This window comes from Panthera pardus, unplaced genomic scaffold (genome assembly GCF_024362965.1).
Source record: "Panthera pardus isolate Hobbes unplaced genomic scaffold, ASM2436296v1 HiC_scaffold_22, whole genome shotgun sequence".
Taxonomy (NCBI): Eukaryota; Metazoa; Chordata; class Mammalia; order Carnivora; family Felidae; genus Panthera; species Panthera pardus.
In genome coordinates, this window is record NW_026526788.1 from 61,601,731 (window position 1) to 61,627,560 (window position 25,830).

Here is a 25,830-nt window from a genome sequence, read left to right on the forward strand (position 1 = left end):
GATCTCACAATTTTGTAAATTCAGGCCCTGCATCGGGCTCTGCATCACACAGAGCCTGCTTGGAATTTTCCCTCTCTCTCTCTGCCCCTACCCCACTCGTGCTCTGTCTCTCTCAAAATAAATAAATAAACTTGAACAAAAACAAAAACAAAAAAAACCCATTGGACCTATTATTTCTCTTACCATTCCTATTGATCAGTATACGGGTGATCAATTATGGTACTATCCTGGAAGTTTCTAAATAGAAGATTTTAAATCTCTTAAAGATTTTTTTCTAAATAGGTTTTATAATAATAGCTCTCTTGCTTTCCCTACACCAATGATCCCAATGGTATCATCTTGGAATGCAACAGTCCAGGGCAAAGCAGCTTTCTGACCATTTAATCTTCTCTTTATTTCATTATCATCATCTATTACAATGAATATGAAATATAGAAGATTATGTTATGTTTATATAGAAGAAAATATGTAGCAGGATGCTTGGGTGGCTCAGTCGGTTGAGCAACCAACTCTTTGATTTCAGCTCAGGTCATGATCTCATGGTTTGTGAGATCAAGCCCCACATTGGGCTATGTTGACAGCGCAGAGCCTGCTTGAGATTCTCCCTTTCTTTCTGCCCTTCCCCCAACCCCTGTCTCTCTATCAAAATCAATAAACATTAAAAAAAATATGTTGTACTTTTCAAATGACTTAAGGCTTGGTAAAAGTAAACAGTTCACTTTGTTTTCAGGCTAGAATAGGGAATGATCTTATATGTTCTGATAGTTGTTTTCTTTTTTCAAAAGTTTACTTATTTATTTTGAGAGAGAGAGAGCAAGAGAGACAGAACAGGGGAGGAGCAGAGAGAGGGAAAGAGAGAATCCCAAACAGGCTCCATGCTGTGCATGGAGCCCGATGCAGGACTCTGTCTCACAACCATGAGATCATGACCTGAGCCAAAATCAAGAGTTGGCCACTAAACCGACTGAACCACCCAGGTGCCCCCTGGTAATTTTTTTTTCTGATTACATAAATCCTTGCTGAAGAAAACTTAATACAGAAAAGTATGAAAATCATCCATTAACTCCTAAGTTTTCTGGTAATTTCATAAAGTTACAAATGCCAGTAGTGGCTAAAAATTTTTTGTCTTTATGACCAAAATTAAGCCTAAATGAGTTAAATAGTAAAATAGATCTTGAATATTTTCAGTTCATTCTTGAGCAAAAGCAATTCATGATATTTTACACATTCGTGGAAGACAAAAATTTTTATAATAATGAAGGCTAAAATTAAATAATTTGCTATTAAAAAATGAAACTAAGAAGAAGCTCTACTTAAATGTCCTGATATGGGAGAAAAAAATCATTTTAATCAAATGAAACTATTTTTTAAATGATTGATTGTCTGTCTTGTTTCCCACCAGCATTTTTACATTTGAACAAGAGCAGGAAATGTCTTCATCCTTAATCGTTCAACTTCGGCCTGCAGTATTGAAATCTGTTCAGCTTGTTGTTTTGAAATATTTGTTAACTTTTGTTGATGCATCATGTTTTCATACTGTTCTTTGGCAATCTTTTCACAAGTCAGTTGAGACCCTATCCCCCAAAAAATGAAGAATAGAATTAGTTGGATTGTCATTTAAACTTTCAAATACAGAAACAGCACTCAGAATCAGTTAACCCTGTGGAAAAATGCTGGCAGCTTGATAACCAGTGACCAGAATTCAGGAATAGTGATTACTTTTAAAGAAACCTACAGTTGATTAAAGAGAAACAATTCTTACCTATTGCATTACAGATGTCCTTTCTCTCTGAGACAGCCACCAGCTCTTCTCGTAAATTGCAGCTCAGAGTATAATTTGCTATATCTTTTTGATTGCTGTACCTTCCCAGCTTTTTTAGTAGTTTTTTGCAGTTTTCCACATTCTTTTTGTGGGTCTGAAATTTTTGTCCCCATGACACCCCATGAAAATAATTTTGAAAAAGAGTATTTTATAAAGACATTTTAAAAATTTAAATTCATTATCATCAAGATATCATCTTATCACAATATCCCTACTGCCTACATTATGCCTGCACATAGTAGTTAATTAAATTATTTGTTTAAAGATAGAAGGGTACTTTAATACCACATTCTAGAAAAAAATCTTGTATATTCGTGAAAATGAGAGATTAAAAAATCCCACATAGCCTTGAGATGACTTTGTTTCCATCTTATATATGCTATACAATCAAAACTGAGCATTTGTTAAGCAGTTATGAAAAAAGTTATGCCAAGGAGAGACTATTAACACTTCTGTGAAATTGGAAATTCATATACACTCAGATATCTCCCAAGGGGTTATTTCTAATATTAAAAGAAGTACTTCAGTCTACCATACTTGTTATGGTTATAAAGACACTATTCAGGGGCCTCTAATTATATCCTGAATGTCAGTAAAGGATCTGTTTTGATTTTATTTTATTAGGTTTTATTAGGTTATGTTTGAATTCATGATTTCGAACATTATTACTGTGTTCAAATGATTCACAACTATTGGGATTATAATTGATCAATATCTTTCAGACCTACCTTATCTAAAACAGCAATGGTTTGCTCCATTATTCCAATCTGAACGGCAATCAGAGTCTCATAGTTTGGTTCATTTAGGTACTTGGAGAAGAAAAAAACCCCAAAATATATGTAAGTATATTTTTCTCTATTCTTTCAATAGATAAATTTATAAAAAGTTCTTATTTTTGAAAGTTACTATTGTCATAAAAATTATCCAAGATTTATTTGACTTTTGTGCTATAATATTTACTTGTATTTAGCTATTGATATATTTACCTGTATGCTAATAATTACAGATACCTAGAGTTTATTTTCTCATTCATTTATTCAACTCACCAAACATTTATTAAGTATCTCATTTGAGTCATATATTAATATTGTTTCAGTTAAAGATACTAAGGGAGATACAAAGATGGATAACATGACCTTAGCCTTCAAGAAAAAGAGAACATGTAGATATGATTAGGTTGCCAGAAAATAAAGTGACTTGCAAATTCAAAGGCGGTTTGAGAAAGGATGTGGTTTTTCTGGACTGGGGAAATCCAGAAGCTTTATGGGCAGGTGGCATTTAAACTAGACCTTGAAAAATAAATTTGGGATGTGAAAAACCTGAGGAAAGATATTCGAGGTTAAAAAATCAGTAATGAGCAAAGGCACAGAGGTAAAATCCTAGAAAATATTAACTAGTCTGGTTTAAGAATACTAATGTATAAAAGGAACAGTGGGAATGAATTTGAAAAGTAGGGTTGAAGGATGTGGAACATCGACCCAAAGATTTCATAATTCATTTGCCAGGTAAGAAGTTGCAGTTTAAAATGTTTGAGCAGAGGGGCACCTGGGTGGCTCAGTTGGTTAAGCAACTGACTTCTGCTCAGGTCATGATCTCATGGTTCATGAGTTCTAGCCCCATATTGGGCTCTGTGCTGACAGCTCAGACCCTGGAGCCTGCTTTGGATTCTGTGTCTCCCTCTTTCTCTGCCCCTCCCCTGCTTGCACTCTGTGTCTCTCGCTCAGGAAATGAATAAACATTAAAAAAATTTTTTTTTTAATTTTTTTTAACGTTTATTTATTTTTGAGACAGAGAGAGACAGAGCATGAATGGGGGAGGGTCAGAGAGAGGGAGACACAGAATCTGAAACAGGCTCCAGGCTCTGAGCCGTCAGCACAGAGCCCAACGCGCGGCTCGAACTCACGGACTGCGAGATCATGACCTGAGCCGAAGTCGGCCACCCAACCGACTGAGCCACCCAGGCGGCCCCAAAATTTTTTTTAAATGTTTGAGGAGAGTAGTAATGTTATTGGAGGTAAATAGCAGTATTAATCTGACAGCAGCATACAGTAGATATTAAATAAGAGAAATCCCCAAGGTTAAGAGACCAGTTAGGAGGTTATTATACAATAGTGTAAATCATGAAAAAGAAAAACTGAGCAAGGGCAAAGGCAGAAGGGATAGAGAATGAAGGAATAAAGAGATAAACTAGGCCAGACTTGGAAGACAGGGGAGAGGGGAATCACACATGACTACAACTGCAAGCCTGAGTAAGTGGTTGAAAAGAACAGAAATAAGCACATTAATTAAAGAGTTGCTGTTGGGAGGTGGGAAGGCAGAAATAGAATTCAGGGAGTTCAGGAACAGAGAACTTGGATAGGACTTTTAGAAGGGATCACTGAAATTAGAAAAATTGAGACCATCAAAGGAGAGAGCATGGAAGGAAACCAAGCTAAAAGCATCATCTTAAATAGCTATATTTAAGAGAAGCAAAAGAGAAGTCAGCAAAAGAAGCAGAGCAGCCTGACATGTTGGAAGAAAAAACCAGCAGAAAATAGAGATGAAAAAAGCCAAAGGAATGGGCAATAAAGATTGTCAAGTGCTACAGACAGCTGAGGGATGGTGATGACTGGGGAAAAGAACACTGGGTTTGATAATTAGGAAATACTTAGAAGAAAAAGAATTCATACACATCATGAAAAACTAGTGGCTTAGAATATGTTTGATATTACAGAGACTTCCTATTGAATACTGTTTGAATGAATGAATACATTAATGAATGAAAGTAAAATTACGTAGTGGGGCAAGGAGAGCTTACCTTTTGACGATCTCTGGAAAAAAATAGCATCTGAATATCCCAAGCCTTCTGATTTAGATCTTCCATTTCCATCTCCATTTTCTTATGTTCCCACTCAATCTGAAATATTCCTTTGTGGACATCTTTACTTTCCATCATGCTAGCAACTTTCTTTTGTCCTTGAGCCTTAGGGGAAAAAAAAAGTACATTCTGATATTCATAGGACTCCGCAGACAGAATACAGAATATCTGAAGCTGAATGCTATTCTTAGAAAACACTTGGACCACAGAGATAATTCTATCTTCTTTTAAAAATGTAGCAGATATTTAAAAATTACTTCTTGGGCAAAATCTGATCACTAAAAAGCTTTATAGGTACTACACAGAAAGGATTATAAAATATACTTGAATAGCATAGCCAGTTTACTTTATATGTTAAAATTAGGCGGGAGCTCTTTCTGTTATCACCAATCTACCAGTCTGTATGCACTGGCACCCCTACTCTCTGCCCTGCTTCTCGACACTATAGATAAAAGATTGTAGTTTAGGGGCACCTGGTGGCTCAGTCGGTTAAGCGTCCAACTTTGGCTAAGTCATGATCTCTTGGTTTGTGAGTTTGAGCCCCGCGTCGGGCTCTGTGCTGACAGCTCAGAGCTGGAGCCTGCTTCGGACTCTGTGTCTCCCTCTCTCTCTGCCCCTCCCCTGCTCATGCTCTGTCTCTGTCTCAAAAATAAATAAAAAACATTAAAAAAAATTTCAAAAAAGATTGTAGTTTAATGCAGCTAGGGACAACAATATCCAGTTGGTAGCTAGTGGAAAAGCAAATGAAATGAGATGAAATAAAATACAATTGGATGAGCTAAATATTTTTAAATACCTAGATATTTTGCCCTTCACTTCAAATTGCCTACATTGAAGTTCAGGAATATTTTCATGAAGTTGTTCTTCCAGATTGCTAATAGTGAAACTATTATGTCTCTTAAATTAATTTGTACAAGAGCTCCATCAGTTAACATTTTATATTTTTCCTCTCTTCTTCAAAAACTCAGCTTTATAAAGTTCATGGCACTATATTATACTATACTACCTGCTCCTCTTTTTAAAAATTATTTTCATCTTCTAATCACTACTTGGCCTCTCAATTCCTTGAATTTCTCACTATCAATGATTTTTTCTCCATCTCACTCAGCCACCCAACTCCCATGATCATACCCTTGATCTTGTCATAACAGCTCCAAAATATGAAGTTCAGGAATTTCTCCAGAGCAGTGTTTGTCAAATGTTGGAAATATTGCCCCACCAGGGGAAATTAAATTATGTTTGGAGAAATTTTGGCGGACACAACTGGAGGGAGGTGTTGCTACTGGAATCTAGAGGGTAGATGCCGGGATGCCACTAAACCGTGCAATACACAGGATATCTCTCCATAACAAATAATCATCCGGCCCAAAATACCAGTAGTGCCAAGGTTGAGAAACACTGCTGTGGAGCTACCACATCTCCTCTCTACTCTCCTTTGATCAATTTTTTTCTAAGATTTATTTATAGTTACTGTCTCTACAACCTCATTTCATATTATTTTTTCAACCATGGCCAGTTGAGCCCCTGCCCCAAACTTCCACTGAGACTGGTCTTGTCAAGTAATTGACATAGTGCACAAGTCCCTTGTCCTTGGAGACATTTTTTCATGGTGTTCAGGTTTCCTCTTTATTAAAAAAAATTTTTTTAATCTTTATTTTTGAGAGAGAGAGAGAGAGAGATACCGAGTGCAAGTGGGGGATAAGCAGACAGAGAGGGAGACACAGAATCCGAAGGAGGCTCCAGGCTCTGAGCTGTCAGCACAGAGCCCAACGCGGGGCTCAAACTCACGAACTGCGAGACCATGACCTGAGCAGAAGCTGGACATTGAGCCACCCAGGTGCCCCTCAGGTTTCCTCTTTATTGGCAGCTCCTTCTCAGTTTCATTACATGATTCCTTCTCTGCTAGATCTATCAAAGTTAGACTTGGGGCACTGGCCCAAACTCTGTATTCTATCTACCCATTCCTAGGTGGTCTCAAGCACTCTCATGCCTTAAACTATCCATTTGTAAATGTCTATAGGTAATAATCCATATATAGTTACCTGTACGTGATCTATATATAGAACACTCCTAAATTTATATATCAGCCCTTAATTCTGTCCAGTAATATTTCCACTGGAATGTTTTATGTGCATCTCAAATTTAGCAAAGGCCAAAACTCTTTGTTTTATGTCCCAGGCAAAACTATATGCTTCCTGTTTTTTCTCATGTCAGTTAATCACACCATCATCTACTCAGTTGCTCAAAAGCCAGTGTTTTAGGATTTATTCTTGATTCTTCTCTTTACCATTTGCATTGAATCCATCAGCAATTTTGATAATGATTTTTGCGCCTACACTAACAACAAAATATGAAGGAGAATGCTCTGAGAAAACAAAGCTGAGGGAGTCTATCATTACTAGACCTGCTGTACCAGAAGTGCTAAAGGGAGTCCTTCAACCTGAAATGAGAAGGCACTACACAGTAACTCAAAGCCATAAGAATAAAAAACAAAAACCAAAAAAAACTAAATTAAAAATGTAACTACAAAGGTAGATATAAAAGTATTATTGTATTTTGGTTTGTGTATACTCTTTTTTTTTCTCTATGATTTAAAAGAAAAATGCAGGGGCGCCTGGGTGGCTCAGTCGGCTAGGCGGCCAACTTTGGCTCAGGTCATGATCTCATGGTCCGTGAGTTCGAGCCCCGCGTCGGGCTCTGTGCTGACAGCTCAGAGCCCGGAGCCTGTTTCAGATTCTGTGTCTCCCTCTCTCTCTCTGACCCTCTCCCGTTCATGCTCTGTCTCTCTCTGTCTCAAAAATAAATAAACGTTAAAAAAAAATTTTTAAAAAATGAAAATAAAAGAAAAATGCAGAGAAAAGAAAGAAAAATGCACAAAACTATAAATCTATGATAACAGACACTTAATGCATAAAGATATAATTTATGACAATAAGAACATAAAGGAGGAGGGACAGACCTGTATAGGAGCAGAGTTTTGTAGTTCTGTATATTTATTGAAACTAAGTTGGTGCACTTTTGGGATGAGCACTGGGTGTTGTATGGAAACCAATTTGACAGTAAATTTCATATATTAAAAAATAAAAAAATAAAAAAAAAAAAAAAAAAAAAAGACAAAAAAAACCAAAAAAAAAAAAAAAAAAGAAACTAAGTTGGTGTTAATTTGGTTTGTTATAAAACTAAGATGTTGATTATAATCCCTATGGTAACCACTAAGAGAAAAACTAAAATGTATACAGAAAAGTAAAAGACAAGAGGATCAAATGGTATTCTGCAAAAAGTCAACTGTATACAAAAGAAGGCAATAATGGAGGGATTGAGGAACCAGAAAATATGATAGAAAACAAATAACAAAATAGTAAAGTCCTTTTTATTTTACCAGAAATTATTTTTATTTTTTTAATGTTTACTTATTTTTGAGAGAGAGAGAGAGAGAACACGCCCATAAGCTGGGGAGAAAGAGAGGGAGACACAGAATCTGAAGCAGGCTCCAGGCTCTGAGCTGGAGCTCAACAGGGAGCTCAAACCCATGAACCATGAGATCATGACCTGAGCCAAAGTCAGACAGTCAACTGATTGGGCCACCTAGGTGCCTCACTAGCAATTGTTTTTTTAAATGTAAATGGATTAAACTCAATAATTAAAAGTCAGAGATAGGCACAATGAATTTAAAAAAATGATCCAATGATATTCTATCCAGAAGAGATTCACTTCAGATTCAGTGACACAAATATCTTGAAAGTGAAATGATGTAAAGGTATCATCTGTGCAAACTGTAATCAAAAGATAGCTGGGGTGGCTATCCTAACATCAGACAAACACATTACTTGCTGATAACAGGCCAATCCTTCAAGAAGATACAGCAATTACAAACACATATGCTCGAAACACAGAGCCCCAAGATATATGAAACAAAAATCAATAGAATTGAAGGAGAAATAGTTCCATGATAGTAATAGGAGATTTCACCATCCTACTTTCAGTAATGGGTAGAACAAGTATACAGATGATCAATAAGGAAAGAGAGGATTTGAACAACACTATAAACTAATTAGACCTAAGAGACAAATACAGAACACACTACTCAATAACAGCAGAATACACATTCTTTGCAAGTGCAAATGGAACACTCTCAAATGTAGACCATATGTTAGGCCATAAAATGAATCCTAACACATTTTAAAAGATTGAAATCATACAAAACATCTGTTCTGACTACAAGGGAATTAAACTAGAAATCAATAACAGAAGGAAAACTGGAATGTTCACAAATATGGATTCACAAATATGGAATATTCACATATTTGTGAATATTAAATAACACATTATTAAATAATAGGTCAAAGAAGAAATCACAAGATATATTAGAAAATACTGTGAAATAGGGTGCCTGGGTGGCTCAGTTGGTTGAGTGCCTGACTCTTTATTTCAGCTCAGGTCATGATCCCAGGGTCATGGGACTGAGCCCCCCGTGTTGGGCTGCGTGCTGAGCATGGAGCCTGCTTAAGATTCTCTCTCTTCTTCTGCCCCTCTCTCCGACTCACACACTCACTTTCTCTCTCTCTTTCTAAAATAAACAAAAATAATTTTAAAAAATTAAAAAAAGAAAATATTGTGAAATAAACTAAAGTGAAAACACAACATACCAAAACATATGAGATGCATCAAAAGCAGTGCTCAGAGGGAAATTTATAGCTGTAAGCACCTATGTTAAAAAAGGAGAATTATCAAAGAAAAAAAAAGAATCATCTCAAATCAATAATCTAAGAAAAAGAACACCAAAATCAACTCAACCCCAGAAGAAAGAAGGAAATTGGAAGATTAGAACAGAAAGAAATGAAATATAAAATAGGAGAAAAGAAAGAATAAATGAAACCAAGATCTTTGAGATCAAAATTGATAAACCTTTAGTTAGAATAAGAAAAAAGATAAAAGACTCTATTTGCTAAAATCAGAAATGAAATCAAAGACATTACTACTAACCTTATAGAATATAGTAAGAGAATACTATGAACAATTGAATGCCAACAAATTAGATAAACCTAGATGAAATAGAAAAAAATTCTAGAAACACACAAACTACAAAAACTGACTCAAGAAGTAACAGAAAATCTGAATAAACCTATAGTAAGTAAAGACTGAATCAGAATAAAAGACCTCCCAACGAAATAAAAAGCCCAGGACCAGAAAGCTTCACTGGTGAATTCTACCAAATATTCAAAGAAGAATTAATACCAATCCTTCTCAAACTCTTTAAAAAAATAGAAAAGGAGAGAACATTTCCAAACTCATTTTACAAGATCAGCATTACCCTGATATCAAAGCCAGACAAGGACACCACAAGAAAAGAAAATTACAGGCCCATAATCTTTTTATTTTTTATGTTTATTTACTTATTTTGAGAGAGAAGGAGAACACAAGTAGGGGAGGGGAAGAGAGAGGGGGGAGAGAGAGAATCCCAAGCTGGCTCTGTACTGTCAGATGTGCAGATTGATCCCACAAACCAGGAGATCATGACCTGAGCTGAAAGCAAGAGCTGGACACTCAACTGGCTAAGCCACCCAAGCACCTCACAGAGAGCCATAGCCTTGATGAAAAGAGATACAGAAGTCCTCAACAAAATATTAGCAAACTGTATTATTCAACAGTGCGTTAAAAGGATCTTACACACATACACACACTCCTAGACATATGTTCAAACTACTGAAAATCAAGATAAAGAGAATATCTCAAGGGCAGACATATTACATTAAGAGGAGCAAAGATCTAAAAATATATAGTAGGCACCTTGTCAGAAACTGTGTAAGCCAGAAGAAAATGAACACCTTTAAAGAGAAAAGGAGAGGAAGAAGAGAGAGAAAAAACCTGCCAATCCAGTGAACCTAGCAAACTATCTTTCAACAATGAAGGTGAATCGAAGACAATTTCAGACAAAGAAAAACTTAGAGAATTTATTACAGGCAGATTTGCAATTCAATTCAGTTAAAAGTTCTTTAAGCAGAAGACATATGGTATAATGCAGAAACTTTAATCCATACAAAGAAAGATCTCTTGAAATAGTGAAAATAAAAGGAAATACGAAATGCTTTTTTCTTGTTTTTCATCACTCTAAAAGAAAATTATCTAAAGCAAAAATAGTAACAGTGTATTGTCGGTTTAGGGTATTTGGAAAAGTAAAATGCATGGAAACATTAGCACACAATTCCCAAATAGCACAAATTCCCCAAATATTTGGAAATTAAATAGCATTTCTTTTTTTTTTTTTTAATTTTTTTTTAACGTTTATTTATTTTTGAGACAGAGAGAGACAGAGCATGAACGGGGGAGGGTCAGAGAGAGCGGGAGACACAGAATCGAAGTGGCTCCAGGCTCTGAGCCATCAGCCCAGAGCCTGACGCGGGGCTCGAACTCACGGACCGTGAGATCGTGACCTGAGCCGAAGTCGGCCGCTTAACCGACTGAGCCACCCAGGCGCCCCAAATAGCATTTCTAAGTAGCCCATGAGTCAAACATGGAAGTTAATGGGAAATTAGAAAATATTTTAAATGGAAAGAAAATGAAAACACAAAATATCAGAATTTGCAGAATGCAGCTAAAACAGTGCTTAGGGAGAAATTTATGACATTAAATGTTTATATTAGAAAATAAGCAAGGTCTAAAATCAATGATCTAATCTTATCTAAAATTATCATTACATGAGTAAATTGAGCTTAACAAAATGATAGCATATTAGAATGAGCATTTAACCTTGTAGTTTTAAACTTCTTATACTTTAGAATCATCCGGGAAGCTTTTAAAAAATACCCATGCTTAGGGGGTGGGCCTGGATGCATTTGTAAAGTTCTTTAGATGATTCTAATGTATAGCCAGAGTTTGGAATCACTGATTTAACAGAATGAAAATGACTTTTCATGGAAATGGGAGAATAATGAGAAAATTTTTGGTACAGCAGGCTAATATGTTGGCTTTCTTCTTAAAAAAATGATAATTACCCGAATCACACAATTCAAGTCTTCAATTATGCTCTTGTTGATGAGAATTGCATCAGGATACTCCAGCAATAACTGGAAATTTTCCAGCTCTACTTGTCCTTGTTTAAGGAGAATTTGGATTGTCAAATTCAACTGGAATCTCACCTTCTCTTCCTGTAATCTACATTGAAAAGACTTCAAAGTAAGCAGTTGAAATATACTTATATTTCAAATTTCATCTATTATCTGAGAATATAAAATTCAAACTTAGTTTTCAACTTAAATTTCAACCTTAAGCTAAAGAAAAACCTGCTGGAGATTAATGCAGAAAATCTTTCCCAATGATGAGCTTTCTTGGAGGTCTCTATGATGCCTCTTATTGATACGGAATTACACTTGGGCTGCTCAAAGAATGGCATGGACTTAAGTACATTCATAAAGTTATACTTTATGATTAAGAAAAGATTAATATTATTTTGGAAGAAAATTGAGATGCTCCCAAATAACAAATCTATTAAAGTTCTGACTTTGTGTATTGACTTCTGATATTTTATTAACGATATTTAATCTGTATGCTACTTATATCTATTTCTGGCTAATTCACATTTCTCCTAATAGCCTGGATCTGAAAATGATGTATAATGATGAATTTGGGAACATCAAAGAAGAATTTATCAAAATGTTTGTAAATTCGGATAAAGTGAAGTAAGGACTTAAAACAGTATCCTAATCACTTAGCAAAATTGAACAAACTTTCCTAAAGAAAAATATATTAGCTGGTTAGTTGTTTACATGGAAATTTCTTGGATATCTGCCTAATTTTCAACATAGTTTGCTTGTGTGGCTTGAGCCCCAAAGTGCTTATTAGCAGAAACAAGTTCTTTGCATTTTTATGTGGAAGGAGCAGATTAAAAAATAATAAGATTTTCCCCAAACTTGCCTACTTCTAATAAGAGCAATGGAACGTGTAGGTAAATTCTATTCTGAAGTAAGGTCTTTTGTAACAAAATGCACTTTTTAAAGGAGAAGTTATAAAGCCCAGCAAGATAGACCAGTCTGTGCCAGTTGTAAACCAGTGAGTAGGCTTTCTTCCCCCATGATAACACAATCTAACTTAGCCTTAGCTTAGGTTTTGTGTAAATGAACATGAACGAAAGGTTCAAATTACACAATGCGTTCATGGAACACTTTTTCAATTTCCTGTTGTAACTTCTCATCCTCCTCAGTTCTCCTCCGGACGAAAGCGACCATTTCCATTAAGCCAGCTGCTTTCTGCTTTACCTGAAGGAACCAAACCACAAACATCTCAGTACATATGCAGCTCTAGGAATAAAAGCAAACAAATTTTAAAGAACTCTGGAAAACATACATGTTTTAACTTAGCTACAAAACCTTAATAAGCCCATTTTTCTAGGAGATTAACAAAAATTTAAATTCCCACCATTATGTAAGATACCTAAAACTTAACATGGTACATCCATGAATAATTTGAAAAGTATCCAATTTTGCCTCTCACTGAAAATCAAATACTCAAGCAACCACAACTTTCCTTATATCTTATTTTCAAATTCATTCTCGTCATCTCAGACAAAAATATAAAATCATAGATTCTTTAGCAAAAATATGCCAGTCTGATGCTTGTGGCACGGAATTTAGGTATTTTGAGGTGGGGGGGCAGAGGGTGGTTAAGAAACAATAAGAGGAAGAATTCTTCTCTCAAACATACCCTCAAATTGTTACCTTTGCCACATTAAAAGAATATTCTAGTAAAACTATAAAGTAGGTTCTAGTGAAATATAATTCTAATCTTTGCAAAATGGGATGAGGACAACTCAAGACCAGGGATAGAGAGGAGAAGGGAAGTTGTGTCCACAATGGTGCTCTTCAAGGGAAACACAATGTGAGCCACACATGTGAACCACATACTTAATTTTCAATTTTGTAGTAGCCACATTATAAGAAGTGAAATGAAACTGGTGAAATTAATTTTGCTAATTTTTTAATTTAAAACAATATATCCAAAACATTACCATTTCAACCTGTAATGAATATAAAACATATAGACATTTTCCATTCCTTTTTCATAAGACTGCTAAATCTCTGTATATTTTCTACTTACAGCATGTCTCAATTAGGACTGGCCACATTATTTCAAGTAAACAATAACCCCATGTGGCTAGTGACCACCACTTTGGACAGTGTGGACCTACAATACAGGCCTATACTTAGCCCTTAATACCACTAAGGTTAATATTTTATCTCATTATTATTACTAACATTACTAACTACTATCCTAGCAGGAAAACCTAAATAATTAGCATTTCTGGAAGCAAAGGTCACTATAAACTACATTTATTAGCACACTGAAATGAAGTGAAAATGGAATAAAATGTTATTATATACTTTCTGTTCATTTTCCACTTTCGCTCGTCTGGTTTGGCAGAAATGATCCCAGACCAAGGGGTCCAAGCCTTCTGGCATGTTACTAATATTGTCCAAGTCATCCATGGCTTTCATTAATTGGGCAAAGGCATCCTTATTCAGTTTCCCAGATTCTGGTCGCTCTCCAAAAGGCACAATACCGGCAGTATCTGAGTGTATTTTCTGTTTCTGAATCCTGGTATTACCAATAAAAACCCATCAACCTTTCACATTCTCACACAAAAGAAATCAATGTTAAATTATATACAACGCTTAGCATCAATATGACATTGCAAGACACTTTATTTTGACATTTGGAGGCTGGTGGACTATTCCACCAAATAGAAGGAGGCTGGTGGACTATTCCAAAGAGAAAAGCACCTACTTTGGTCTTCTTGCATACTCCCTGGACACCTAGACATGACCTTGGCTGGACTACTGATGTTCCTAACTATCGTCAGCATTGGCAGCTTTACCTGCCCTGAAGAAGTCTAGCCCAAGAGGAGTGTGGATATTCCCTAGTTATGTCCCACATATTCTCTAGCCTGGAATTTTTCAGATATAGACTCAACTGAAGAAGCACCTTTTAAAATCTACCTGAATAGATTAGTTTTGTTTCCCTGGGCTGTAGCTAGGAAGGAAAGAAGGATACAAAGATTTGTACCAGCCACTCACCATCAAGATGCTGTACAATATGCTGTGAAGTTACTATTGTTATCTTCTTTCTCTAGAATGAGGAAAGTCTGAGAGAAGCTGTTGGTCTAAGACCACAGGTCTGATAGATGGTAGAATTAGGATTTAAAGCTAATTCTGTCTGACACTAAAGCTTATGCTTTTTCCACTGCTGCCTCCCAATATGTAGGAAGTCTTCCTTCTTTTTTCACAAGACTTACTATGACTGACTCCTTTAAAAATAAGGAAACCAAGATACGAGGCATGTGCTAGGTTGAATTCCCCGGGGTTGTATGTAACCCGTCAAGGGTGAGAGAATGAGTCTGTACCTCAGACACAATGAGCCTATACCTCTGTAACAAATTCCATGGTTTCTAGCTTACATTTGAAAATTATGGAAATCTGTGGATTTCTATGGCTTACTATGGAAATTGTAAAAGTTTGGAAATCTGTGAAATGTAATTCTAATGCTCCTTTCGGTATAAAAAACAGATATTTTAGAACCCTTTATGATAATGGTTATTTTCAATCATATATACTGGCATTTTTCAAACTTTGTCTTAAACACAATTACATGAAATGCTCTGAGTGCCAAATAAGTTTGGACAACTCTGCTTATTCTATTTTTTATATTTGGAGATCCAAAGACCAAAAACAAGTTCTGAGAAGTTTTTCAGTAAAGAAAACTGTTTAACTTTTTTTCTTTTAACCCAGTGTTTCCTCCTAACTTATTTTGTCCTGGAAGCCTTTTACATGAATTCCAATTCATAGCACAAGGTCCTCATATTTGCTGGAACACATCTTGGGAAAAACTATAAATCTGTACGCCATCTATAACTTAAGAGGAACTTTAGTGCTACTTTCATAGAACTAAAATAGCACAATGCTCACCTAGACACTTTTTGAATAATGAAATCATTATTCTTCATTGCTTACCTTAAGATTTAAGAATAATCTTAAAAAACCCAGAGTTATGATAAAGACACGTGAACATTTTCACATAAAATATGTTATATTGAATATTTCCATCTAAGTGGGACTGAAAAAGCCAAAATATAATAATATTCCTTTTCACTTACAAACGCTTTTTTCTCAGAAACGTGATAGCAAAGGAGAAACAAACCTTGGTCGCCGTTTAAAAAGTTTGTAGAGTATATCCACCTGGTGACTGGGAATTTCAGAAAATTCTTTTTTAAAGCTGCGATCCAAAACCTAAGGACAGACATATCATTGCTGGGATTGCAACTCTCTTCAGAAGCCCTTTCTTTGTTGACAGCACTCTTCAAGATATAGGATTGTATCACTTTGGTTTAAAAAATCTATGAAAATTTGGTTAAAAAGTAGATTTGTTGAAGGGTGACCCCTCACTATGCAAGGATTTATCAAAGATTTATTTTGAATACGAAGTACTTCAGTGAATTATAAGTACTACTTCATATAAGGTTCTAGAAATCATTCAGAACTACAATTTCACAACATAATATTTACAAGTAAACCATGCAAGGGATTCTATTCTATTCTTCTATCCTATCCTATCCTATCCTATCCTATCCTATCCTATCCTATCCTATTCTATTCTGTATGTTTTTCTAGCCTGTTCTTTTCCATTACAAAACTAATGGTCAGGGGCACCTGGGTGGCTCAGTAGGTTAGGCATCTGACTTTTGATTTTGGCTCAGGTTATGAGCTCACAGTTCGTGGGTTCGAGCCCTGAGCTGGGTTCCACACTGGCAGTACAGAGCCTAGTTGGGATTCTCTCTCTCCCTCTCTCTCTCTCGGCCCTTCTCCCCCCTCTCAAAAATAAATGGCTAAACTTTAAACAAAACAAAACAAAACTACTGGTCATACATATGATCCAGTAATTCCACTACTGAGTATTTACCCAAAGAATACAAGAACACCGATTCAAAAAGATTATGCACTTCTGTGTTTACTGCAGCATTATTTACGATAGCCAAATTTTGGAAGCAACACAAGTGCCCATTGATAGATGGATGGATAAAGATGATGTATCATATACATACAACGGAATATTATTCAGCCATAAAAATGAATGAAATCTTGCCATTTGCAACAACATGGATGGACCTAGAAGATATAATGCTAAGTCAGTCAGTCAGAGAAAGACAAATATAATATTATTTCACTCATATGTGGAGTTTAAGAAACAAAACAAAAGAACAAAGAAAAAAAGAGATAAAAAACCATACACTTAAATATAGAAAACAAACTGATGGCTACCACAGGGTAGGTGAGTGGAGGCATGGGTGAAATAGGTGAGGGGGATTAAATGTTTATTTTGGGAGAGAGAGAGAGAGATTGCAAGTGGGGGAGAGGCAGAGAGAGAGGGAGACAGAGAATCTCAAACAGGCTCCGCACTGTCAGTGCAGAGCCCAGTGTGGGGTTTGAACTCATGAACCATGAGATCACCACCTGAGGTGAGATCATCACCTGAGCTGAAATCAAGAGTCGGACACTTAACCAACTGAGCCACCCAGGCACGCCAGTGTTGGGGATTAAGAGTACACTTATCATGAGTAATGTATAGAACTGAGTCATGTATAAAACTGTTGAATCATTATATTGTACATCTGAAATTAATACTGTGCATTAATCATACTTGAATTAAAATAAATTTTTTAAAACTACTGGTTATAGCTTACTAAATTGATTTCATGACCAACTGATGGCAACTGCAACTTAAAGTTTGAGAAGCCCTTAAGTCTAGATGATCTCTCTTTTTTGTACAAGAGAATGTTTAAACCAGAGATGTTTACAAAAATTTATTTTATACACTTATTATCAGAAATATACAATGGCACAGAATGAAGTTCACTGATAACTGAAAATTATAATAGGAGAAAAATCCATGAGGAAGTTAAATTACATTCCTTTTAATCTTCCCCAAATCTAGGCAGCAACTCTATTGCATTGGTGAATGGGTAAGACAACGGCTCTCACTTTGTCTTCTGCCAATAAGTTGTCATAGTGTTCCCTGTACGTATCAAGGTCTTCTTTGGCTTTCTGGATGGCCTCTGAAGTCTGGTTCTGTAATGACACCAAGAATAGGCAATTGGAACTAAGTTTTTCAGGATAAACAAAAATATTGGGGATATTAAAAATAACAACAAATTTCCTAGTATAAGATAAATGTGTCAGTGGAATATCCATTACAGATAAGATTTGTAGAAGAAAGTAAATCAATTGGAGATTTTGAAAGAACAAACATCTAATCACCTGTTTCTAAGTATAGCCAGGCCTGCATGTGAGTGTGTTAAGTGACTAAAGGAAGTATGGATGATGGAATTGTACAGTCTTGAGATTCACATGGAGCTGGCTTCTGAGAGACTGAATGTATAAACAGACAATGGCCAGACTATATATACAAATAGGACTCTGACCCACAACCCCTGTAGCCACTAGCCAGGAAGCTAAACCATATCCTCAGCAGCGAGCAACCCCAAACTGCCAGGACTTGGTCAGTAACTTTCAGCTTTCCTAATTTTTGCCGCCATTTCCAGTTTAGGACCAAACAGACAAAGCCAAATATGCTCCCCAAATTAATCACACAGGTTGCCTGCCTTCTAATTACCTTGCCCCTGGCTTCCCCATGCCAACAACTTCTAATCAGGGTGCATCTGAAGCCCTCTCTTCTTTATTATAAAGCTTTCCCACCCCCTGCCTGCCTTTGAGTGTCTGCCAAACACAAGTGATGGTGGCTGAACCCTTACTATACCAAGCTCTGAATAAATAGTCTGCTTATTGTCATCTAGATGGTCTTAATTTATTTCCACAGTTCCAATTCCTGCTGTTTTACATTCTAATGGGTGACTTAGGCATGTTACCAACTCTTCTCAACTAGGAAAGAAATCCAGGACCCTGCAGGGTTGTTATGAGGATGGTTGCATTTAGAAGGTGCTTTACATAGGCTATTTAATAGACTGCTAGCAAAAACTAAGTTCATATGTCATATATGATACTCTAAATCATTCATACATAAATGTTCTTTATTAATACTACCAATAAAAGCTGACACCTTTTGAAAATCATTATGTGATAAGCATTTTGCATTCATTGTCTCTTTAATAAGACTTATCTATTCAACCCCTATTTATTAGGGTTTTTCAGAATATGACAGCTTTTCATTCTATAAGCTAACCTGTTACTCACATGCTTAGTAAAACGTAGGGTTCCAAATGATCCAGAGAAGACAATACTCCCAGAGAAGAGCTTGCAAATAGCTTAAAAGATTCCATGTCTTGTCCAAGGTCCCACAGCCAGTCAGTAGTTAGAAGCGAGTCCTTCCAACCATGAAGCTATATTGTCTCATTTTATAAATCATATATCATATCAAAGTTACACAGTTCTTTTGACTAAATGGTTACAGACACGGAATCACATAACTTCATGAACAGACTACAGCAGGTGCTTTCATCTGACCCTGGAGCAAAGTCCCTGGCAGGGAGCCAAGGAACACACACAGCTAAGAGGGATGTGCAAGAAGGGAAGGGCCTAGGTGTGTCAGCTCTGGTTATACTCAAGATATCAGATACTGTCCTTACTTTCTCCGCCTGCTTCTTTATAAGGTAGTTGTTTAGGAATGCTTCTCTGGAGCTTATTTCTTCATCCAACAGCAAAGAAAAAACGAGGTTATTTATTTTCAGTTCCTCCTGTGGAAATATTTCAAAAGGTGGGGAAGATTATCACTACTTCTATTTGAGAAATGATTTTCTACTGAGGGCCACAGACTTGGCACTCATCAAGCAGATTCATGACATACAAATAAAAGAAATTCTTTTCAAGAAAAAGGGAATATAGACAGTTGCACTAACTACTCAGTTATTTTACCTTTTCCATCTTTTCATTGTAAGGTGAAATATATATACAGAAAAAATACACACAACAGCATATAGCTTGAGTTATAAAGGTAAAACACCCTTGCAATCACCACACAGTTCAAGAAATACAGCTTTCCCCTTCCATGTGTCCCCTTCACAGTCTCAACCCCAGTAATAACCACCTTCCTGACATTCATAATAATCACTCTCTTGTGTTTCTTTATGCTTTTGTTACCCAAGTATGTCTCTAGGCACTAGAGCATAACTTGTCCATTTAAAAAATTGCCACCTGAAAAAAAATCTCTTATAATCCACAGATTCCTCTCCTCTCCTCTCCTCTCCTCTCCTCTCCTCTCCTCTCCTCTCCTCTCCTCTCCTCTCCTCACATTTACTTGTAGTTTTACCTAATCTGGGTTTTGCTAACTGCATACTTCCGGTGAGTTCATCAGTATCCTTCATCTCATGTACTGCCTGAAAACTGGCAGCTGATCAGAGGCCTGATCGGACCCATGTGTGATCCTTTTGGCAATACCGTAGGTGATACTATGTCCTTTGATCAGGAGACACATACTATTGTCTGCTTTTTTGTGATGTTAGTAAGTGTAGACACTGCATGCCCAGGCCCATTAATCCATGGAGAGTTGTAGGATGGTGATATTCTATTTCTGTAGTTCCTTTTTTTTTTCACTTTATTCATTAAAACTCCTTTGTAAATACACAGATGCTCCTCCTTCTCTGCAATGTAGTTACCTAGTGGTACAATTCATACAGGAAGGCAGAATCAATTCTCGACACTCTCTCTGTCAGTTTTCAAATAATGAATTGGTTGTTATCGTCTGAAGGTGAACGATAGGCATTTTTCTTTTTAAAATACCGCAAATTCACAAATTTAAACAACTTTGGTGGGTTTTAGGTAACTGCAATGATTATCATTGTTGAATCTTAAATTATTCCCTTTACGGGAGCTTTTAAAATTGGCTCCTGAGTCCTTTGGATATTATCTGGTAGTCTTTGATAGTTTCCTCATTATTTTGTATGAAAAGATGTTCTAAGCACATCTTTTTAAAATAATAGCTTTATTAGTATATATTTCATACAATTCACTCATTTCATATAAGTCACTTTTCACCCATGTTGTAGCACATGTTAGTACTTGTCATTGCCAAATAATATTCCATTATATGGATAAACCATATTTTATTTATCTATATGTAGTCATTGGACATTTGGATTGTTTCTACTTTCTGGCCATATGACTAACGCTGTTCTTATGCCTAGTTCTGGGGCATTCATTACCAATCTCCCCCGACCCAACTACCATATACACACTCCCTCCCTGTGGGGCCAGTGGTTATGTTATCTGTCTGTGGCCATGACTCCCAGGAGCAGCCCCTCTCTCAAGGCTACAGCTCTTGCTGGTAGTGGTAGTAGCTCCCTTCCCTTGCCTCTTTAGATTTAGAAATGTTAGGGGCTTCCCACTGTTTCTGGTCTCTTGGCCATTCCTTGCTGTTTCCCTTAACCCTGCCCATACCTCAGTGAAGAGTCCCTGCATTAAACCCTCTTCAACGTAACTCTTTCAGTGTACCATTCCTATTGGGACCCCGAGGATAGAGACATCCTCCTAGAGGTTCCCTTACCTTCTTTCATCTTTTTTGGTTGACCTCTCTTGCCTTTAGAGACACATATAAATTTTCAAGATCTTGTGTTTCTCAAAATATCATTATTCTCCTCTTACACTCAAATGATAGTTTGGGCAGTATAGAATCCAATGCTAGGAATAATTTTCCCTTAGAATTGAAAGGCTTCACCCCTTGGTCTTCTTGTTTCTAGTTACTGCACACTTCATTTATATTCTTACTGTTGAATCAAATTAAGCCAGATTTTTCATTGGCTCTTTGGGGCAGATGGATTATTCATTCATTTAACACATAGTATGAGCCCAGCCCTTTGCTAGTTGCTGGAGATACAGGGGCGAACAAGACAGAGTTCATGGAACTTATAGTTTTGGGAGCATTAAAAAGTAATCTCATATAAATTAAAATTCAGTTGTGATAAGTAATAGAAAGTAAAAGGTCAGAGCATATACTAGGAAGCTCTAACCTAGTCTGAGGAACTGGCTTGTAAATTGGGACCTGAAGGATGAGTAGATACAGGTCAGGAGGCAGAGCCAGGAGGAATGGGCACACTGCTGTGCTCAAGGCACCAAAGGGAGTGTGGCCAGTGAAGATGGGAGGGGCAGAGGTGAGGCTGGAGCAGGAGCCAGGCCCACATGAGCAGGAAGGTTGTTGGTCTTTTTCCTAAGAACACAGAGAGGCCCTGGAGGCTCCTTAAAATAAAAGTCATGGGGCATCTGGGTGGCTCAGTTGGTTAAGTGTCTGACTTCGGCTCAAGTCATGACCTCATGGTTAGTGAGTTCGAGCCCTGTGTCTAGCTCTGCACTGACAGTTCAGAGCCTGCTTTGGATTCTTTGTCTCCCCTTCTCTCTCTGCCCCTCCCCTGCTCACACTCTCTCTCATTCTCAAAACATTAAATAAACATTAAAAGAAAAAGTCATGTAAGTAAAAGCTTTTATTTACCTGGTTGACAACCATCTCTGCCTTTACTCTCCTTTCAAAGAGTCTTTTCAAATGTTCATCAAAATTCTGTGTGCTTTCTTGAATGGAATTTTGAAGTTTCTTCATTTCTGCTTCTAATGACTGAAAGGAAATCAATAGCAAAGTTAATGTTTAGGAACATTAAATGCTGCAAGGAAGTGGTGTTCACATTTTGCTGCAAGGGTAGGGGAAGGACAGGCCTTCTGAAGTGCTCTGGGCCTTCCACTCTCTTCAACCAGAGATGTTCCATTTGGATCTGTTTAATATACTGTGAGTCTGAGATTTTTGCTTTAAAAAGATTATGCTGGAAAAAAAAAGACATAACTAATCATGGCTAATGATGCAGGCAGAATAAGGCCTAGTAAAACAAATTACAACAAATCTTTCTGGAAAATTCTTACTCTCTCTATATAAGACAAATTTCCAGGCACACAATCTGGCCCTAAAAAATCTTGATTTTTTTTTTAAAGCCATGATATATCTTCACGGAATTTTTTAGATTTTAAGGAAATAAGGAGTGAGTGTACAGATAAAGAGGTAGAGGCAGAGATAGACTTAGATCTAAGCAAGAGCAGGTGAGTAGGAAACTATAAATTTATATATATATTTTTTCATGGAAAATACCACATTGGTGAATTTTTTTACTTTTTAAAATATAATTCATTGTAAAGCTAGCTAACATACAGTGTATCCACTGTTTTGGGAGTAGTTCCCTGTGATTCATCGCTTATATACAACACCCAGTGCTCATCCCAGCAAGTGCCCTCCTCAATATTTTTAAAGTTTATTTATTTATTTTGAGAGAGAGAGAGAGAGAGAGAGAGAGAGAGAGAGAGAGAGAGAGAGAGACCATGTGCAAGAGGGACCGAACAGAGGAGGGGCAGAGAGAGAGGGGGAGAGAGAAAATCCCAAGCAGACTCCATGCTGTCACCACAGAGCGTGACGCAGGGCTCAAGTCTCACGAACCGTGAGATCATGATATGAGCCAAAATCAAGAGTCGGACGCTTAACTGACTGTCAGGCGCTCCTAAACTTATATTTTTAAAGAAAACAATACCTGTAGTTCAATCCTAGACATACCATTACAAATAATTTTTATCTTTAAAAGTTTTTGTAACTTAAAATTTTTGATATGACTTTAAATTTACAGAAAAGTTGTAAGAATAGTACAAAGAATCCCCACATACTTTTTACCAAATTAATCAAATGCTAATATTCCAACGCATTTGTTTTATCACTTGCTCAATCCCTTCTCTCTCTCTCTCTCTCTCTCTCTCTCTCTCTCTTTCTATCTTTTTCTCAACCATTTGAGAATAAGCTACAGACGCTCAAATACAGCTGAGTCATTTTGTAGACTGTCACTCAGTTTAGGTCTGTCTGATGTTTTGTCATGCATAGACCAGGTTATACATTTCTAGCAGGAACACTACATAAATCATGTTGTATCCTTCTCAGGGCACCACATGAGGAGACATGATGTTGGTTTTTTTCATTACTGGTGATGTTAACTGGTCAAGCATTGTCTGCCAGTGTCTCTATCATACAGTTGCTATTTTTCCATTTGTAATCAATTTGTGGGAAGATACTTAGGAACCATGTAAAAATCTTGTTCCTCATCAAACTTTTATCCACCAGTTTTAGCATCCACTGATAATTCTTCCTTGAATAAATCATTACTATGGTGGTAACAATACATTATTTTAAGTTTACCTTAAAAAGCTAAGTTCTATCTATGCTGGTTTAATGAAGTGAGAGACAAATTCTGGGAAGGTGATGGAGAGAGTTTAGCTAGATGTATAGAGGCCCTTGACACAAGGAGAAACACCACCCAAATTAAGCTAATGAAGCAATGAGGAAATATTAAAATAAAACAAATACAGAAAAAGCACACTTCAGGGCCAGTTATTTATCATAATTTATGACACTATTTCATAGGAATGGAAACATCCCACCGGCTATGGGCCCAGTAGCTGTGTATCCAGGCCCTGTGTCCCTGGACAATGGTAGCACCATCACATGGCCAACGATCCCAGCCCACCCCTCTCTCCGGACAGAAAGGAACTTTTTCTAATGTCAGAACAGCCTTTTGCTCTGTGTTTCAAACACCCCACATTCTTTTCACTGCAGGCTCTTCTCATGTGCTTTTCCATCTGCCTGATCTCCATTCCCTGCTCTTCAACCTGTCATTTTTTCTCATTCTTCTAACGTGAGCACCAAAGTCACTTTCTCAAGTAAGCCTACCTTGGGTCCCGTCTTAGGCACTATCTTGAGCCTGAGAAGCAAAGCCTGGAACGGGATTCCAGTGTATGTGATTTTGGGAGGGAGTGCTTTTTCAGAGACATCTGTAAAGGGGGGGAAGGGAAGCAGCCAAGGAAGGGGCAGAGGCTGAGCAACGATGTGCCCTTAGGTAGCCCAGCCTTTGCCTGATTCCCAGGGGATAAGGGTAATAGAGAGGCTCCACTGAGCTGTCCCAGTTTGGGTCAAGGGGGCTGGACTTTTGCATCCCCATGTCATCAGTCAGTCACAGGCTGTTCTGGATAACCTTGTGTGGTACAACAAGGATGCCCCCTTGATGAGCCAAGGGCAAGGTGCCAGAGGTCTCAGGTCTGAGTCTTTATCTGTAGCATGCATAGCGGTAAGGGGATGGGCACGCCAGCCTGTAAAGGGGGCCTGGTGAACAGCAGTGGCTCCAATCTCAGTCAGTGCCTCTGTGTTTACTGTCACAGATGGCACCTGGCCTTGTCCGTGCTGATTTATTGCATTGTAGTTGAATGACTATTTTGTGAATGTCCAGTTAATATGTAACTCCCTACCCCCCAAGACAGTGAGCACTGTGAGGGGGCAAGGGCTGTGTCTGTCTAGTCAGCAAGCGTCCTCCAGGATCTGGCACAGCCCCCAGCCCACAGTGGGAATCAAAGGAGTATTTGTTAAAGAATTGGGTGTCACTTTTCCTCAAACATCCCTGGGAAAATCTAATTGTAACTAAAAATGTCTGCATCAGGTGCTGAGAAATGAGAAGCAGGAAGATGGGAGATGGGATACTAAAGAGGAGGGTATGGATGAACACTGCAGAACCCATGAGAACAAGAATTTCTCCCAGCCCTGGACAAACACATGGCTTGCCATTTAAGAAAGTATTGTTGTAGTTGGCCAGACTACAGGCTCTTGAGGATGAAGGTGGTAAATCCCCAGGCCCTTGGTCTGTGCCTGGTACATAATAAGTGTCAATAAATTTATCGACTCATTCAAGAAATATTTATTGAGTGCCAATGGATCAAGCATAGTTCTCAAAACTTGAAATATAGTAAAGAGCAAAACAAACCAGTTCTCTTCCCTCACATTACATTCTAGTGGAGGAGGCAGGTAATATATACACGAGTGCAGGGGAAGCAGGCCAGGTGGGGACGAGCACTCTGGAGAACACCAGAGCAGGGTGTGGGGGACAGAGTGGGACTAGTGAGGAGAGAGTTTGCCATGTTATTTAGGGAGATGAGCTGACGACCGAGTAGAGATCCAAAAGAGGTGAGACAGCGTGTGGCCAAATGGGACGAGAACACCCCAGGCAATGGCCACAGCATGTCAAGTGTCCATGGCAAGAATGAGCTGTGAGTGTGGGAGTCAAGAGTTCACTGGGGATCCATGGAGGTCCTCGAAG

The 25,830-nt window shown here is 37.4% G+C and overlaps 1 protein-coding gene across 3 annotated transcripts in view; it reads right to left on the reverse strand.

The window, feature by feature from the left end:
* Window positions 1–361: 361 nt before the first annotated feature.
* Window positions 362–25,830, reverse strand: part of CFAP43 (cilia and flagella associated protein 43) — a 119,876-nt gene continuing 94,407 nt past the window's right edge. For all 3 annotated transcript variants that reach the window (XM_019459359.2, XM_019459360.2, XM_019459358.2), the window contains 11 exons: window positions 22,158–22,277; window positions 19,306–19,413; window positions 17,705–17,791; window positions 15,867–15,955; window positions 14,054–14,267; window positions 12,819–12,931; window positions 11,672–11,831; window positions 4,620–4,784; window positions 2,551–2,631; window positions 1,763–1,916; window positions 362–1,574 (listed from right to left, as the gene is read on the reverse strand). In XM_019459359.2, coding sequence (XP_019314904.2) covers window positions 1,408–1,574; window positions 1,763–1,916; window positions 2,551–2,631; window positions 4,620–4,784; window positions 11,672–11,831; window positions 12,819–12,931; window positions 14,054–14,267; window positions 15,867–15,955; window positions 17,705–17,791; window positions 19,306–19,413; window positions 22,158–22,277 — 1,458 coding nt within the window. In that variant the 3' untranslated portion in view covers window positions 362–1,407. The remainder of the gene's footprint in view (window positions 1,575–1,762; window positions 1,917–2,550; window positions 2,632–4,619; window positions 4,785–11,671; window positions 11,832–12,818; window positions 12,932–14,053; window positions 14,268–15,866; window positions 15,956–17,704; window positions 17,792–19,305; window positions 19,414–22,157; window positions 22,278–25,830) is intronic.